This window comes from Triturus cristatus, chromosome 2_2, assembly GCF_964204655.1.
Source record: "Triturus cristatus chromosome 2_2, aTriCri1.1, whole genome shotgun sequence".
In the NCBI taxonomy this organism is placed as follows: domain Eukaryota; kingdom Metazoa; phylum Chordata; class Amphibia; order Caudata; family Salamandridae; genus Triturus; species Triturus cristatus.
Genome location: NC_140582.1, coordinates 102,182,981 through 102,202,455, shown reverse-complemented (window position 1 = coordinate 102,202,455; position 19,475 = coordinate 102,182,981). Strand labels below are relative to the sequence as shown.

The following is a 19,475-nucleotide window of genomic DNA, read 5'->3' as shown; positions in this document are numbered from 1 at the left end:
CAAAAGGGTTTATAAAAAGTCAACAATCATGTGAAATGCTAGTGCACATTAAAATGAAATATCTCAAATTAAATTCCAGGTATTCGTATTTTGTCTTTGTTTCTTGAAAGAAACTTCTTCGTTGCAAGCCCACTGCCAGCCAACACGTGTTTCGTCCTGACTTTAATAGGTCACGGACTTCATCAGGGCTGGAGACAGAGATAACCGAGTTTCATAAGGAGTTTGCTTAAAGTGACAACAGAAAATGTATAAACATTATAACATCAAGCACTAAAGGCAAGATATGTAGCTAATTAAGCTGCATAAAACCTAATGGGTAAACATAGTGGTCGGAGCAAAATTATAAAGTATAAAGTCAACAAAGTTTGAAATATCAAAATGTGTATAGAAGAATGAAAAGGGGGAAACTACAGAAAGGAGGTGCAGATTGTAAAGGGAGAGAGAAGACCCGGTGAACATAGTATATGTAGTAATGGAATTAAATAGAAGTCATCTGAGCATAAGTATAATCTAGTAAAATAAAAATAAGTAAAAGGAAATAATAGAAAAGGAAACTAGTAAAGCTAGAGGCCTGTGCTTAATCCAAGCACATAATATAAAAGAGATTTATCTAAAGCCGAGGAAAACCAGATGAAAGTAACTGCCAGTAAAGTGAGGCTAACCACCAGTGAGATGTACTCTCAAAAAGACCTGTACATAGAACATGTATTACAGAGAACTCACCAAAATTGGTATTATCAGTCTACAAATATTATAAGTCCAGGAGCCAAGGACATAACGATCGCGACCTGCAGGTAAATTAATATTTCAATATTCAGTCCAAATAACTTAAACAAATTATAGACCAAAGTTGGAAAGTATTAAAAACATACCAATCTAACTTCAGACTGATGGCTCCAATCCAATAGTATTCAAAGATATTCAAAATCTGTCGATGCAATTTATTCAGTTCTAGGTATCATTCAAGTAACCTAAAACAAAAAGTAAACTGATTTTCCAGGCTGTCAGCCGGTATACGAACGCTAAGTGACTGCCTTTCTCTACAAAAAAAAGTCGTGAAGGAAACACTAATAAATTAAATTATCCAGTAGTATTCCTAATCTAATAGCAAAGCACCACAAGACCACGTAGCTAATGTGTCAACTCCATAACGCGCTATTTAAAACATTCTGATATCTTAGAACTAATATTATGCAGATAACCAAGTCTCACGCTCAAAATACGACTAGACCCAAAGACCGTATACAATTGTCATCATACGTATATACTCGTAATTACCTGAAAGTAAAAGGAAGGGTCCAGTATCTTGACCACTCGTGTTGTGTTTCGGCGTCTGCAATGGGCGCCATATTAGTGTGGGAATATATAGCCCTTCAGATGACGGACTATGTAATTATGTAAAAAACGCCAAGAATAGGCGCCATATTGAAGTAGAAATGAAGTTTAGTCAACAGAAATCAGTAACCGAAAAAAAGAGTATAAACTTCATGGAGTAGAGCCTGTGAGTAAAAGAAAATTCTAGTAGGCGATTATCGAACCAATGTCAACACTCTAAGTCGTACGCTATTCATCAGGGCGTCTAAATTTAAGCGCCATCTTGGATTGGGATCAACCTACTGCGAAAAGGATTCAAAATACGCGCCATCTTACAAGGGCTAGGAAGCCCCTCGCGTAGTTGGAAGGTTATTAGTAGTACTATCTATTACTAAACCGACCTCAAATAAAGGTAACCCTTCGCCTAATGGGTAAAGTTTCTAGCCAAAGTTAATTCAATAAATGAAGGAAAATAACGGTAATAGAACCCAGCGGGGAAATAAAAATAAAAATAAAAAATAAGTAACGGAAACCAAAACGACCCCGCCATAGTAGGAATTCTGTGAGGAAAGGCATACATTAATTATCCAAAATTCAAATGGTATACAATACTTGTTCAATTTGACAATATTATCAAACATAACCAGCCTATGTATATTGCTGAAAATTCATACGAGAGTATACAGTCATCTAGTAAAGCTAGGTGAGGCATAGGGAGAGGAATACATCGTCAATCTCCAAGAAGTTCCACAATATAAATAGAGTAATTTACAAAAACAGTTTGAATTCAGCTTCATAACCTATAACTGGCATTAATGGGAATAATTGGAATACTAGCATAAAGTTATGTACCCAAGAAGTACTGTAATTCATTTTCAATATTAATTCCCATCTTTACCGCATGTAACCTCAAAATCCAACGAGCTTCAGTCTGACGCAGCTTTAGTTCTCGGTTACCACCTCTGATATCACTTGATACCGATTCCAGTGCATGAAATTTAAAGCTCTGTTGTTGATTCTGCTCTGAGCATTCTAAAGCATGGTGGACTATTGGGTATCTATCATCCATATTTTTCAACGCTCTAAAATGTTCTGCAATACGGGTTTTGAGATTTCTAACTGTACTACCCACATAAATCATAGAACATTTACAAATAATAACATAAATCACATACTTAGTATTGCAATTAATATACTCGGTTATGTGAAATTTTCTGGATCCATTATATGTAAATTCTTTTATTCCAGATAAGGCATGTTTGCACATGCTGCAGTCTCCACACTTATGGAAACCCAGACTTCTACTTTGAAGCCAGGACATAGTAGCCACATTTTTCTTTGGATAACTTGGGCTAACCATATTCCGAATAGTTAAACCTTTCCGGTAAGCAAGACTAGGGTGGTTAGTCAATATTTTGCTAAGATCTGAATCTGATGTCAGAAGTTTCCAATGACGTTTGAGTATATTGAACACTTTATGAGACCAAGGGTGGAAATTCGTTATCATTCTCACTTGATGTTCTTGTTTATCATCTGGGTTATGATATGTTTTTAAAGTGTCATTTCTATTTAGTTGATTCGCTCGTCTTTTCGCTCTATTGATTGTATCTTTATCATATCCCCTATTCAAGAATCTTACTTCAATATCCTTAGCATTTTTAATGAAATCAATGTCCTTACTACAGTTGCGGCGTGCTCTATGAAATTCTCCATAGGGAATAGAGTTTATTTGCGTCCTAGGATGAGCACTTGCTGCGTGCAGTACTGAGTTGCAAGCTGTCTCTTTTCTGTGCATACGGCTGTAAATGCACATATCTTCAACAAAAAGTTCCACATCTAAGAACACGATTCTTTGTTTACTGTGAGTCATCGTAAATTTCATATTAAATGGGTTGCTGTTAAGGTGTTCGAAAAAACCATTCAGTTCATCAATGCTCCCTGTCCAGATTAAAAGACAGTCATCTATGTAACGACCAAGAAACATTATATATTCCTGCCAACTGGTACCGGAAGGGCCCCAGATATGCCCCGCCTCGAACCACCCCATAAAGAGGCAGGCAAAGGACGGCGCAAATCTGGAACCCATCGCAGTACCGCACGTTTGTTGGTACCACTCTCCCCCAAATAGAAATACATTGTGTTCTAAGATCAGTCTTGACATGTCAATTATCATTTGCGAGTGTTCCAAGAATTCAACTGGTCTTTTGTCCAGATAGTAACGTAATGCTTGTAATCCTTGCTCATGTACAATATTGGTGTAAAGAGACACCACATCTAATGTAACTAAAGTCATTGACTCATCCCATGTAATGTCCATTAGTGTGTTAAGGATGTGTTTTGTGTCTCGAATGGTAGATGGTAAATTGTGGACATATGGTTGTAGGAAAGTGTCCACAAATTCAGAGATACGTTCGGTAGGTCCACCAATGCCCGACACAATTGGTCTGCCGGGGGGTGAAGTAGCATTTTTATGTATTTTAGGCACTGTATACAGACAAGGGAATCTAGGTTTATCAATCAAAAGATAACGAAATTCATCATCACTTAGTAAGCCCTCAGTGTTCCACTTTTTAAGTCGTTCATTAATCACTGTCTTGATAGATAGGATAGGATTGTTAGAAAGTTTCTTGTACCAAGCTGTATTATTTAATTGGCTGAGGGCCTCCTGTTCATAATATTCTGTAGACATTATTACAATGTTGCCTCCCTTGTCGGCTTCTCTTATTGTAATTGATGTATCTGCCCTTAGCTGCTTCAATGCTAGTCTTTCTTTAGGTGTTAAATTATCGACATGGGGGAAAGGTTTCCGGTGGTTAATATTTTTTTCTAAGGCATCTAAGTCCTTCTCAACCATCTTATGAAAAAGGTCAATATTGTTACCCGAGGCAAGTTGTGGAACCCATTTCGACTTAAGTTTAAGACCACTGTCCTCCCTTAAGTTCGTAGTACAGTCTAGATCTTGTAGTACCTTGTGCATAGTAATAGGATCCTGTTCATTTTCTGTGATGGACAATAGTAAAACCCTATCTCTAATGTCTTGGATAGACAAATCACCAACCATTGTATCTGTGGTACCTTCTTTATTGGGAATAATATTTGTGGCAAAAAACTTCTTTAATTTAAGGTTTCTTGAAAATTTAAACAGATCTATTTTCACATTAGTCATATCACATACAAGGGAAGGGCAAAATCCCATACCCTTGCTAAGAACCGAAATCATGTCAGTGGACAAAACAGTGCCTGATAAGTTGATAACCTGAATACTATCATTATCATTGTTTATTGTTTCACCTTGCTCCAGGATCTGGTATTCACTCTCTCTCTTATGTCTGCATTTGATGCCCCCCCTACTGCCTCTCCTTGATTTACTCTTAAGTCCTCTCTCACTCTGCTGTTGTTTTCTTTGTTGCCTATCCTTATACGTTGTACTTCCCGTAAAAAACTGTTACCCGGGAGTACATTGGGCACCCCTTCTGCAGTTGCCTCCGTTCCTGATACGGATTTATTGCTTGACGAGGCAGAACTCACTGTACTGAGTAGAGATGATCTACTGCTCGTCAGTTGTTGATCTTGTCTGACCAAGTTGTCAATTTTTTTGGCAAATGTGAATACTCTGCCGTTGCGATAATCTATTTCATCCCGTTTTAATTTACGAGCTTTCTTTTCTTTAGTTTCCTCTTCAAATTTATTCAAAATATTTTCCAAAATTGCATAGTTTTTTTTAGCTACTTCAGGCAAATTAATTTCTGCAATCTCTTTCTCCAAAAGGTCTGCTTCTTCAGCAGCCTTTTGAACTTTTTTTTCTGCATTTTCTATAAGAATATTCATGAGACGCATAGAATTGCCAGTGAGTTCTTTTTCCCAGAGGAGAAGTAAATCTTCCTCGAGGTCGTCATATGTAGGAAAAATAGTAGATCTCAAACCTCGTGGGATTCTTTCCAGTCTAATATATTCTTTAAGTGTAGCTCCATCCCACCATTTACCTATTTCGGTTTTTTTAAGTCTTTCTAATCGCATAAATTTAGCTTTTAATCCTTCGTTAACCTTTACATTGCCTTGCGAGACAGCTTTGTTAATTGAAATTCCCGCGTGTAGGTTTTTAAAGAGTTCCTCTGCTATTTTACTTCTGTCACTTCTAGCACTCATGTTTAACAATTATACCTAAGCTTAGTAGCTCACTTCCCGCAGCAGTCCCAAATATGAAACAACAAAAAAACCCTCGTCAAGCAATAAATCCGTATCAGGAACGGAGGCAACTGCAGAAGGGGTGCCCAATGTACTCCCGGGTAACAGTTTTTTACGGGAAGTACAACGTATAAGGATAGGCAACAAAGAAAACAACAGCAGAGTGAGAGAGGACTTAAGAGTAAATCAAGGAGAGGCAGTAGGGGGGGGCATCAAATGCAGACATAAGAGAGAGAGTGAATACCAGATCCTGGAGCAAGGTGAAACAATAAACAATGATAATGATAGTATTCAGGTTATCAACTTATCAGACACTGTTTTGTCCACTGACATGATTTCGGTTCTTAGCAAGGGTATGGGATTTTGCCCTTCCCTTGTATGTGATATGACTAATGTGAAAATAGATCTGTTTAAATTTTCAAGAAACCTTAAATTAAAGAAGTTTTTTGCCACAAATATTATTCCCAATAAAGAAGGTACCACAGATACAATGGTTGGTGATTTGTCTATCCAAGACATTAGAGATAGGGTTTTACTATTGTCCATCACAGAAAATGAACAGGATCCTATTACTATGCACAAGGTACTACAAGATCTAGACTGTACTACGAACTTAAGGGAGGACAGTGGTCTTAAACTTAAGTCGAAATGGGTTCCACACCTTGCCTCGGGTAACAATATTGACCTTTTTCATAAGATGGTTGAGAAGGACTTAGATGCCTTAGAAAAAAATATTAACCACCGGAAACCTTTCCCCCATGTCGATAATTTAACACCTAAAGAAAGACTAGCATTGAAGCAGCTAAGGGCAGATACATCAATTACAATAAGAGAAGCCGACAAGGGAGGCAACATTGTAATAATGTCTACAGAATATTATGAACAGGAGGCCCTCAGCCAATTAAATAATACAGCTTGGTACAAGAAACTTTCTAACAATCCTATCCTATCTATCAAGACAGTGATTAATGAACGACTTAAAAAGTGGAACACTGAGGGCTTACTAAGTGATGATGAATTTCGTTATCTTTTGATTGATAAACCTAGATTCCCTTGTCTGTATACAGTGCCTAAAATACATAAAAATGCTACTTCACCCCCCGGCAGACCAATTGTGTCGGGCATTGGTGGACCTACCGAACGTATCTCTGAATTTGTGGACACTTTCCTACAACCATATGTCCACAATTTACCATCTACCATTCGAGACACAAAACACATCCTTAACACACTAATGGACATTACATGGGATGAGTCAATGACTTTAGTTACATTAGATGTGGTGTCTCTTTACACCAATATTGTACATGAGCAAGGATTACAAGCATTACGTTACTATCTGGACAAAAGACCAGTTGAATTCTTGGAACACTCGCAAATGATAATTGACATGTCAAGACTGATCTTAGAACACAATGTATTTCTATTTGGGGGAGAGTGGTACCAACAAACGTGCGGTACTGCGATGGGTTCCAGATTTGCGCCGTCCTTTGCCTGCCTCTTTATGGGGTGGTTCGAGGCGGGGCATATCTGGGGCCCTTCCGGTACCAGTTGGCAGGAATATATAATGTTTCTTGGTCGTTACATAGATGACTGTCTTTTAATCTGGACAGGGAGCATTGATGAACTGAATGGTTTTTTCGAACACCTTAACAGCAACCCATTTAATATGAAATTTACGATGACTCACAGTAAACAAAGAATCGTGTTCTTAGATGTGGAACTTTTTGTTGAAGATATGTGCATTTACAGCCGTATGCACAGAAAAGAGACAGCTTGCAACTCAGTACTGCACGCAGCAAGTGCTCATCCTAGGACGCAAATAAACTCTATTCCCTATGGAGAATTTCATAGAGCACGCCGCAACTGTAGTAAGGACATTGATTTCATTAAAAATGCTAAGGATATTGAAGTAAGATTCTTGAATAGGGGATATGATAAAGATACAATCAATAGAGCGAAAAGACGAGCGAATCAACTAAATAGAAATGACACTTTAAAAACATATCATAACCCAGATGATAAACAAGAACATCAAGTGAGAATGATAACGAATTTCCACCCTTGGTCTCATAAAGTGTTCAATATACTCAAACGTCATTGGAAACTTCTGACATCAGATTCAGATCTTAGCAAAATATTGACTAACCACCCTAGTCTTGCTTACCGGAAAGGTTTAACTATTCGGAATATGGTTAGCCCAAGTTATCCAAAGAAAAATGTGGCTACTATGTCCTGGCTTCAAAGTAGAAGTCTGGGTTTCCATAAGTGTGGAGACTGCAGCATGTGCAAACATGCCTTATCTGGAATAAAAGAATTTACATATAATGGATCCAGAAAATTTCACATAACCGAGTATATTAATTGCAATACTAAGTATGTGATTTATGTTATTATTTGTAAATGTTCTATGATTTATGTGGGTAGTACAGTTAGAAATCTCAAAACCCGTATTGCAGAACATTTTAGAGCGTTGAAAAATATGGATGATAGATACCCAATAGTCCACCATGCTTTAGAATGCTCAGAGCAGAATCAACAACAGAGCTTTAAATTTCATGCACTGGAATCGGTATCAAGTGATATCAGAGGTGGTAACCGAGAACTAAAGCTGCGTCAGACTGAAGCTCGTTGGATTTTGAGGTTACATGCGGTAAAGATGGGAATTAATATTGAAAATGAATTACAGTACTTCTTGGGTACATAACTTTATGCTAGTATTCCAATTATTCCCATTAATGCCAGTTATAGGTTATGAAGCTGAATTCAAACTGTTTTTGTAAATTACTCTATTTATATTGTGGAACTTCTTGGAGATTGACGATGTATTCCTCTCCCTATGCCTCACCTAGCTTTACTAGATGACTGTATACTCTCGTATGAATTTTCAGCAATATACATAGGCTGGTTATGTTTGATAATATTGTCAAATTGAACAAGTATTGTATACCATTTGAATTTTGGATAATTAATGTATGCCTTTCCTCACAGAATTCCTACTATGGCGGGGTCGTTTTGGTTTCCGTTACTTATTTTTTATTTTTATTTTTATTTCCCCGCTGGGTTCTATTACCGTTATTTTCCTTCATTTATTGAATTAACTTTGGCTAGAAACTTTACCCATTAGGCGAAGGGTTACCTTTATTTGAGGTCGGTTTAGTAATAGATAGTACTACTAATAACCTTCCAACTACGCGAGGGGCTTCCTAGCCCTTGTAAGATGGCGCGTATTTTGAATCCTTTTCGCAGTAGGTTGATCCCAATCCAAGATGGCGCTTAAATTTAGACGCCCTGATGAATAGCGTACGACTTAGAGTGTTGACATTGGTTCGATAATCGCCTACTAGAATTTTCTTTTACTCACAGGCTCTACTCCATGAAGTTTATACTCTTTTTTTCGGTTACTGATTTCTGTTGACTAAACTTCATTTCTACTTCAATATGGCGCCTATTCTTGGCGTTTTTTACATAATTACATAGTCCGTCATCTGAAGGGCTATATATTCCCACACTAATATGGCGCCCATTGCAGACGCCGAAACACAACACGAGTGGTCAAGATACTGGACCCTTCCTTTTACTTTCAGGTAATTACGAGTATATACGTATGATGACAATTGTATACGGTCTTTGGGTCTAGTCGTATTTTGAGCGTGAGACTTGGTTATCTGCATAATATTAGTTCTAAGATATCAGAATGTTTTAAATAGCGCGTTATGGAGTTGACACATTAGCTACGTGGTCTTGTGGTGCTTTGCTATTAGATTAGGAATACTACTGGATAATTTAATTTATTAGTGTTTCCTTCACGACTTTTTTTTGTAGAGAAAGGCAGTCACTTAGCGTTCGTATACCGGCTGACAGCCTGGAAAATCAGTTTACTTTTTGTTTTAGGTTACTTGAATGATACCTAGAACTGAATAAATTGCATCGACAGATTTTGAATATCTTTGAATACTATTGGATTGGAGCCATCAGTCTGAAGTTAGATTGGTATGTTTTTAATACTTTCCAACTTTGGTCTATAATTTGTTTAAGTTATTTGGACTGAATATTGAAATATTAATTTACCTGCAGGTCGCGATCGTTATGTCCTTGGCTCCTGGACTTATAATATTTGTAGACTGATAATACCAATTTTGGTGAGTTCTCTGTAATACATGTTCTATGTACAGGTCTTTTTGAGAGTACATCTCACTGGTGGTTAGCCTCACTTTACTGGCAGTTACTTTCATCTGGTTTTCCTCGGCTTTAGATAAATCTCTTTTATATTATGTGCTTGGATTAAGCACAGGCCTCTAGCTTTACTAGTTTCCTTTTCTATTATTTCCTTTTACTTATTTTTATTTTACTAGATTATACTTATGCTCAGATGACTTCTATTTAATTCCATTACTACATATACTATGTTCACCGGGTCTTCTCTCTCCCTTTACAATCTGCACCTCCTTTCTGTAGTTTCCCCCTTTTCATTCTTCTATACACATTTTGATATTTCAAACTTTGTTGACTTTATACTTTATAATTTTGCTCCGACCACTATGTTTACCCATTAGGTTTTATGCAGCTTAATTAGCTACATATCTTGCCTTTAGTGCTTGATGTTATAATGTTTATACATTTTCTGTTGTCACTTTAAGCAAACTCCTTATGAAACTCGGTTATCTCTGTCTCCAGCCCTGATGAAGTCCGTGACCTATTAAAGTCAGGACGAAACACGTGTTGGCTGGCAGTGGGCTTGCAACGAAGAAGTTTCTTTCAAGAAACAAAGACAAAATACGAATACCTGGAATTTAATTTGAGATATTTCATTTTAATGTGCACTAGCATTTCACATGATTGTTGACTTTTTATAAACCCTTTTGCTCGGTTTCCAAATTTGTTAATGTTTGAGGTTAACTTTGTTAGCCTATATTACGATGTTGGTGGTCGTCGTATTGTTAACCTGTAGCAAGGGTTTGTATAGATAGACTGAATTAACTTATCATTTCTCTGCGCAAATTGTCCCTACCACTGAGGGTTTTTTTCTTATGGAGAAGATGGTACACCTCAAAGACGCAATATGACCATAGAACCTACAGGTTGAGTGGCGGTAGGACTCATGTAAAACACAGAGCCTGAGTAAGCTTCTAGGGACCAAGAACTGAGAGAAGAGGACTCATGTGGAGAGCACCACAAAGGTACCAAGAAGAGAAATAAGGACAGCGGCAGGAACAGGGCATGGTTGTGGTTGTACTAAGAAAATATTAACAACAAAGAGGATGTACCCCAAATCTCTGATAGCGTATTTGCTAAGCAGCCAGATATGAAGAAAATGAAGGATTATTTACAATCAAGATTTGCATGTGCGAGGTACTAAGAAATTTGCATAAAGAGGTTATGGTGAATAAACAGTAAATGAGGCACAACAGCTTATTTGAAAGCTGACAATCAAAAAGCATTTAAATCAAGACAAAAACAATCTAAGAATATAAACTAAAGATAACCATACCATACTCTGCATACTCCAATAAAAAAGGAAGAATTGTACATAAACTGTGAAAATGTACCAATATGATCACGCATGACAAGATATTGTGAAAAAAAGTCCACTTACATGTTATACTAGAGGGCGCAATTTGAAAGACTATCTGATAAAAGTGGAGCTGCTTTGGCAAAAACATCGGCAAGGAGTAAAAAGAAAGGAAAACACCCTATTTCAAATAGTGTCCACTATCACTGTATGCTAAAATGGGCCAAACAATCAACGCCTGTTAATAACTCAGCTTACTCTAATTTGAATGTATGCAACTTGTGGTTCTACGTATGTAATATACCTAGTGGAGTCCCCCTGCTTCAAAGGCTATGTCTGACATATTGCAAGAAAATGTAAGGCAAAGAAGTCACTGACCCACAGCTCCACCATAAAATCAAATGTGCTTGACACTAGATTGAACATCGGTAGATAGCGTATCCGACATCAGATCTGAGAAACAGAACCAGGCTGACACGAGGACGATATGAATAAGACACTGCTAAAACGAGAATGAGTTTGAATGAACTAGTTGCCATCAAAGCAACTGCTGATAAAGATATTACCTTGGAGTTTGATGAACAACATTAGTTTGGATAATGAAAACAACTGTCCTGTTGGCAATGTGATATAATTTAACTAGGAAAGGATGTTGGACAGACACAAGCCAAAGTATGCAAATAATATTTTGAAACATAAAATCCTGCAGGAAGCACTCCAAATTTGTCTCAATGTATATACTTAATAAGAGAAAAAAAGAACAATTGATGGACAGAATGTCGAACAATGTCATACATTCACCCCAGTACAGAGATTTGGGCTAAATCCATAGTTTTTTTTGCTCACCATGCCATTACAGTTTGAACCCAGCCATATGCAAATCAGTCTTGATCCTGTGCCTCATGGGAACAGTCCAGCCCGAACTGCCAAGCCAGGTCCTCCCTGGACTGGAAACAAGCATCCTAGAACCGATTTCGGGGTTTCACCCCTCTTCAGCCAGGATAGCTTGCCTCCAGTGGCATGGAGAGTACGGGACCCACATTTGGGCATACCCGTCCCATTCGGGGTGACAAATGCAAAAAGAACAATTGATGGACAGAATGCAGAACAAAGTCATACATTGACCCCAGTACAGAGATCTGGGCCAAATTCCAACATTTATCTGCTCACCATGCCATTCCATATTGAACCCAGCCATATGCAAATCAGTCTTGACCCAGCACCCAATGGGAACAGTCCAGCCCAAACTGCCAGGCCAGGTTATACTTAATAAGAGGCAATCAAAAAATGTTGCATTCCAAGCATTAGGAATTTCCATTATGCTACACCTTGTGCTTGAAGCAAAGGAAAAGAAGTTCCAGAATTCAGATGCTTGGAAATAGAAGAATATAATGTGGCACAGAAAAGCTGCTTATGAGTTTTCAGATTTATATTCTGGAAGCCAAAAGTTCTGATTCTTGTAAGAATTATTTTCTAAATGTTTGATTTTAATGAGACAAGGAAAGTTTGCTGGTAATCTTGTAGAACGTGTTGAAAACAGTGGCTGTTCTCTGGAAGAAGGAGTAAACCCCCTAACACATGAGATTTAGTTCAGATAATCATTTTTGGCCAATTATAGGAGACATGGCTTTGACAAATCAAATAGTAGAATTACTTGGGAAATTTAATTTAATTTAATTCTCATACATTAATTAGAAACAGACTGTTTCCCCAATTTGCAAGTGCGGGCTTTGCTGCTGGACAAAAAACCCCAACTATATACATTTACTTCCCCTTATTTTGCCTTCCTTATTTATGGCTCTTTTGAACGTTCTGATATTGTAGTTCAAGATTAAGAAATTTGTTAACCTAGTCTAAGTGACACGCTGCAGCCTGCTTCTTAGTCAAAAGGGGGTCATGTCTAATGCATGACGGGACAATCTAGAATTATCTGTCCCACAAGGTAGCCCACTAACAGGCTGCTTAGACATGTATTACTTGAATACCAATCCTGAAGAAATATCAGTTTCTAACTGATTCATGTCCTATTACAGACTGAGAAACATTACTTGAAGTGCATTAGCTTACATTGACAAGCCAGTGTAACCATACAGAGCTAATACACTCTGATATAAATCCAGAAACCCCTCAGAATAACCTGCAAGCCAACTTTTTCCAGTCCTTCCTATGGTACCCATAAGTTTTTTCACGCCTTTGGAATGTTCAATGCTCTCTCTTTCAACACACCCCTTTTTAGGTCTCGCCTGAGCCAGCGCATGCGTTGCGAGACATTTAGTAGGTGGGTTTTGAAAGTGCTACCCACATTTTTGTGCTGGCTACAAGCGGGGGCACAGTGGCGTGCACGCGCACAGCTGCTCCCCACATTCCCCCCCTCCTTTCTCGCCCAGCCATCTGCCTTTCCTGCGCCAGCCTTCAGCACCATCTCCGCCCCTCCCCCCGCTGCTGCGCGCGCATCCCTAGCGTGCTTTAGCGCGTCATCACGATCGCTTTCAGAGTGATCGCGATGACTTTCGCTTTTACGGCCACGCGGTGTTACTTTTACTGCCGCGCGGCCAATGCTCGTTTCAGACGGACGCCGTCCGGTCCGCCTCAGCCTGCAAGCAATCCTCACTCAAAGTACGGCCCCTCCGAGCGGCTCACATAGAACTCCGCCTTCTTCTTCCTAATGCTGCTATGTCCAATCTCACGCTCACTGTCTCCCCTGAAAGCTCCTCCTTCCTGTACCGCCCACCTAATCTCAATAGAGCTGTCATGCCCTCCACAGACCGCAGCCGGTATTCTGCGTCTGGCTTGCTTCAAGGTCTCTTTCTCCTATTTTCACCTGTCTTGCCAATTCCCTTTCCTCCATACTCTAGCCCAACCTGCTCACTTTCTTGCAGTTTACACCTCACTCTGTCAGTGCTTCTTACTTTCTCTGTGTGGCCACTTTTTCTTTCCGCTTCGACTCTTCGCTACTTCCCCCTTCATTTCTTACACTCCCATTTCTTCTAATCTGCTTCCATATACATTTGCTCCGCCTCTGTCTCTCTCGTCCCCTTTCACCGTTTCCTGCGCCCCCTCTTGCACAGAGTGCGCTTTCGCATTACAATTGCGTGTGTTAACTGTATCGCCGTCATAGGAACGCATTTGGGTAAGACTGTTCCCTTAGTGAATCTGTTTCCACCTCAAATAGCTTTGCTGACCTAAAATTATCAGCCTTAAAAAATTTCGAAGAAGGCACAAAGCGAGTTAGTTGCAAAGGACGAGCTTGCTGCCTGTTACTTGAGTTTAATCAGGGTCAGTCGGGGATAACTACAGATACAAGAAATCCAAAACAAAACCGATACAGTATAAAATGGCTGCTGCGTGATGAAGTCTACCATCTAAGTTTTGGACTATTTGTCTGTTTTCTATGTCTCTTACCATGAGGCTGTAGAAAGCAAATCAACCATTATGCTTATCGTGAAGCCTATAAAGGGGCAAACCCTTCCATTAGGTATCAAATGCAAACAAGCATTGGCATACCCAATAGGTCTAGCTTTTGGGACCTTGTAAGTATTTAGTTACGCAGTACAATATCCTTAGTGCAACAACACCAACTGTTGCATGGCTAAACACTTATAAGGTCCCTAATGCGAGGCCTATTGGCTATGCCAATGACTGTTTTGATTTGCTAAAAGTCTCTCTATATATTTCTCTCTGCCAGTGTGGCAGATGGAGGAAAAGCTGTCCACCAAACTAAAAAAAAAAAACCTGGTTAATACTGCCCAAGCTATGCCCTCTTACATGCAACTAAATCCGGCAGTTGGCCCAGACTGCCGGAAAGTTCCTCTAGTATGCATGCCCTCTTCAGTTTCTTTACAGTATGCCATTCACATAGGCTGTACACACCCTAACTAGTCCCTCAGCAGCAAGTACAAAGGTGTGGAGGGTTTCAGGGCAGGTTAACCCTTTGCATCACTGAAATTGGGATTTCATAACCAATACCCTTGGCAACCTGGAAAATCGATGGCTATGTTCAAGTCACAGAAGAGTAGTTTTATGTAAGCCCTAAATCACCAAGCACTTACAGCGCCAGATGCCACAGACATCACACGCTTGAAGCAAAGTACAAAGATAATAATGTCAAACAACTGGGTATTAGTCAGTCTGCTGAACCATTAAAGGTTGTTCTTGGCTCGAGGGAATTTAGAACGGCTGTGAAGGTCAACCAGTAAAGAAACTGAAAGCTTATTCTCCAGGTGAGTCACTGTAAAAACTTTGAAATCTGGACTTCAAGTACCTTTTCCAATTTAAGACTATTGTGGGGTTTGGTTAAAGTCTTGAACACTTCTATCTCGAAAGTCTACAGGAACCCCAGCAGTACAGTTAGTAAGACATCTCAAGAAGTGGCAGGTGTAATCTTGACAGTTTACTATCTTTAAAAAAAAAAAAAAAAACCTCTATACTTTTTATATTGGTCACAAATGCTGCTCTGTTGGAGGCCATCAAGGAAGTTCAGGACTCTGGGGGAAAGGCACTGCTGGTGCTACTCGATCTTTCTGCGGCGTTTGACACAGTTCCTCATGACCGCCTATTGACACGCCTTGTGGAGATTGGGGTTGGAGGAACGGTGTTCAAATGGTTCAAGTCCTTTCTGACCAACCGCCAACAGACAGTCTGGGCCCCTCCGTACTCTGCGACAGTGCCGCCTCTGGAAGTGGGAGTTCCTCAAGGATCTATATTAAGTCCGATCCTTTTCAACATCTATATGTCTCCTCTGGCTGCGCTAGTCGAATCGTTTGGAGCCCAGATTGTTTCTTACGCTGATGACACCCAGCTTCTTTTCACGTGCAGTAAAGATATGGATTTCAAAGGAGATCGTATTAAGAGCTGCTTGGCCGCGGTCTTTACATGGTTCCAATGCAATCAGCTAAAATGCAACTCAGATAAATCGGAGGTTCTTTTCTTCGGTTGCCCTCCTGATCCATGCTGGAGGTCTTGGTGGCCTGCTGATATGTTTCCCCCTGCTGATGTGGCCTCGGTGGCTAAAAATCTTGGCGTTAAGATGGATAATTGTCTCACCCTGAAACCTCAGATTATGAGCCTAGCTGGTCAATGCATTGGCATTTTAAAAATGCTAAGAAAATTTCTTCATGTTCTTTCCATCGCCCACAGGAAGATCACGGTGCAGGCCATTATAGGCTCTAGGCTTGACTATGCCAATGTCCTGTACCTGGGTCTTCCCAAGTTTCTTCTCTCACGCCTACAGGTTGTGCAAAACTCGGCCGCTCGGGCTATCTTTGGCCTTAGCCACCGTTCCCATGCCACTGGACTACTGCAATCTTTGCATTGGCTCCCCATTCAGAAGCGCATTGAATTTAAGGCACTTACCATGGCATTTAAAACTCTTCATGGCATCGGCCCCCTCTATATGAGAAAGAGGATTGGTTTTCATCGACCTACCAGAGCCTTGCGCTCTGCGTCACTGTCCCTCACCGTGGTCCCGGCAATCAGGCGCGCCCGGATCGGAGGGCGTTCCTTTAAATACCTAGCGCCACTCGCCTGGAATGCCCTCCCTCTTGCGCTAAGAAAGTGCGACAACTTGACGACCTTTAGAAAGAGGCTCAAAACTCGGCTGTTCAGCCTCTAAGTCTTCCTCCCCGCAGAAGCTTTATGGTCTTGGGTCTGTCAGCGCCGGGACACTCTGCTTGAGTAGCTGAGCGCTTAACAAAACTCTTGATAACATAACATAACAAATGAAGATGTCACAATCAGTTACCCATCATAAGTTATTAAGGGCATTAAATTAAAAAGATAAATTACAACTATTTCCTGTCCATAACATACACCCCTGTGCAGAAACTATTTTTGAGGTTATCGAAAATGTGGTGTTATATATAGGATGAAAATCCTGTATTTTCATACGAATATATGCACTACTCTTCCAAAATGAGTGGACAATACCTATGTATTTGATATAACAATCGTTGACCACCAAAAACAGGTTTGATCCCTTGGGATGCCCTAAGCCTGTCGACTTTCTGTTATGTTCAATAAAGACTAGAGCAAAGACACGGAATGTAAATCAAATGTGACTCATAGAATCCAGATCACTTTGTTTCTGCCACTGTCTTCATGCCCCATAAACAACAGGTACAAGGGCAGAAAAAAGAGAACACATGTGCAAACCCTAACTGACGTCCATGGTGTTAATGAACAGCTTGCACAGCATTTCGGGCATAACACGAGTGTTGTGGTGGCTTGTAGGATGCGGAATATTAGGAATGGGAAGTTTTGGGTAATGTGTGTGGGTTCCGTAGTGGAGGGCTGAGCAGGGAGTGGTTACAGGGCAGGATGCTATCACATTCGGCACTGGTTGGAAGAATGAACTACATTTTTATTGGAACTGTTCAAAGTGTACCTAGTTAATGGAAAGGGTCACGAACACAGGTGACAAAACCAAGCAGTATTGTGATACCAAGAATAAGACCAAACAAGTGAAGTTTCGGATGGGTGGGTCAGTGAGCTCGTGACACAGCAAGGTTTGTTAGGGGGGGGGGGGGGGGGGGTAATGCCAAATTTTACGAACCAATGGAAGTAAGTGTTAAGTAGGGGCGATAAGTTGAGCGATGGAAGGGCGTGAATCTCCACCGGATGGTGTGTTAAAATAGGAGGGTCGTTGAATTGATGGTTTGGAAGAGTGACGGGTGAAGCATGACAGCTGCGTCATACATGATGGGGATGATTTGGGGAATAAGTGACTGTACCTGGGCGAGGCAGTGGGGAAATACCTACTTGTGATGAAATATGGAGAGAAAGGCTTCCGCGGACATTATGCAGCACGCTAATGAATTTTAACACGCCTTCGCTACAGGACGAAAGCTGGAAACGTAAAGGGGAGAAGGCGACATAAAGATACTTAATGATTTTACAAGTGTCACGTTGGCACAGGGTCCAATTTGAGTAGCCAACAGCAGCCGCACCGAAATAGGGGCAGTGTCCACTGGAGTGGCCGCAGCCGGATCTACCCTGGCTCGCCCTCTGCAGTGCGGATGCAGCCCGTGGGCCCCCACGCACAGGCTCGCGCAGTGAGAGGAAGGCTTGATGCGGCAGCAATGCACCGGCGAGGCGTGAGCGTGGGCTGCGGCGAGAACAGAGTGGGCGGCAGCGCTCTAGCAAGGGGAAAGGGGTATGCTGAAGGAAGGGGTGCTGCAGAAGAGATCACCAGCGGTTTGGGCATTCAGACATCAGTCGTTAGGGCCAATACCAGAGACTGGGAGCTGTGTAACTAACATACATTGCTTGCATTCAACATGACCCTCTTTTCCTTCGCTTCTTGCACTCGAAACCCCTCCCCTTCCTTACTCTACATCGCAACCAGGTTCTACCTATATTTCCATCTAGTGGGATACCCCTATACCGGGTCACATTGCACCAGGCCTCCCCAAATCCCTCCATTTGGTTATAATTTCTTATCAGTTCCCCTTCCTATATTCACACAGAGTTTGCTCCACCAGCCTCACCGCGCTATAGATCTCCTCACCATCACGTGGACCATACCAAAGAGCGCCCCCAGAACTATTTTCTTCCAAGGTCCCCAAATAGTCCTCTTCTACCATTCCACTACACCCACTCACCTTCACCATCTTAATCATGTTCTTGGCAATCTGCAGGTCCCCCTGGTGGTTCTGCCCAATTTCAGCAATAATGAAGCAGGGATGGTCTCCGCCGATGGCACGGCCCGGGCACAGCTGGAACTCCAGAGGCATGGCTGGAGCTGTGTGTAGAGCCTACGGTTTGCTGGTGCTACAGTAGCCGTGAGCTCTCTGAATCCCGGGCGTGACTGCCAGCTAAGGATCTTCCACGGAGGCGAGCCGAGGGGGGCGGTGTCGCCCACGGGGCAACCTGACAAGGAAGAAAGCTGCGTAATCGCTCAGCAGCCAATCAAGCGCCAGTGCCGAGGAGGAAAGCCGGGGACTTGCGCTGCACGCCTCTCTCCGAGGTTGGCGACGGTGTCACCATCTAGGAATCATTGATTCTATTTGCTGCAGAGTCCGTTCCTTCCCGGTCGGCGGCAGTACAGCCAATGGTAAGGTTAGGAAGAAAGAGGGGGCGGGCAGACAGAGTCGAGGGCATGACTCACTGTATGAGGAGGAAGAGAAAAGCAGAGGTGGAGCTACCACCTACATCAACTCATTCGCCGCGCCCCAAGGCAGTAACAGTTATCACTGTGTGTCAGTTTACTTCCACCTACTCTCTATCACTTGCGTGGTAACTGTACAAATCGTCCTGCGCTGTTACATTATTTTAGTTACACTTTTCGAAAAATTCAACATTTTCGAAATGTGTATTTGTAACTTTTTTTAACGATTTTTGCGAATTAAATTTAGTCGGGTACCTAACTTTAAAACGGTATAAACAGCTTCATGTTGGATTATTTTTAAATTTAAAAAAATCTCTATAATGAGTAATGTTATTTAATAATTTAGCAGCGTATCAGTCT

General features: G+C 40.9%; 1 protein-coding gene across 1 annotated transcript in view; it reads right to left on the bottom strand.

Moving 5' to 3' along the window:
- LOC146861944 (N-acetylneuraminate-9-phosphate synthase-like) overlaps positions 1-19,014 on the bottom strand; it is a 143,960-nt gene extending 124,946 nt beyond the window's left edge. Inside the window, exon 1 of the mRNA XM_085641110.1 lies at positions 18,610-19,014. Coding sequence (XP_085497236.1) covers positions 18,610-18,741 — 132 coding nt within the window. The 5' untranslated portion in view covers positions 18,742-19,014. The remainder of the gene's footprint in view (positions 1-18,609) is intronic.
- Positions 19,015-19,475: the final 461 nt, after the last annotated feature.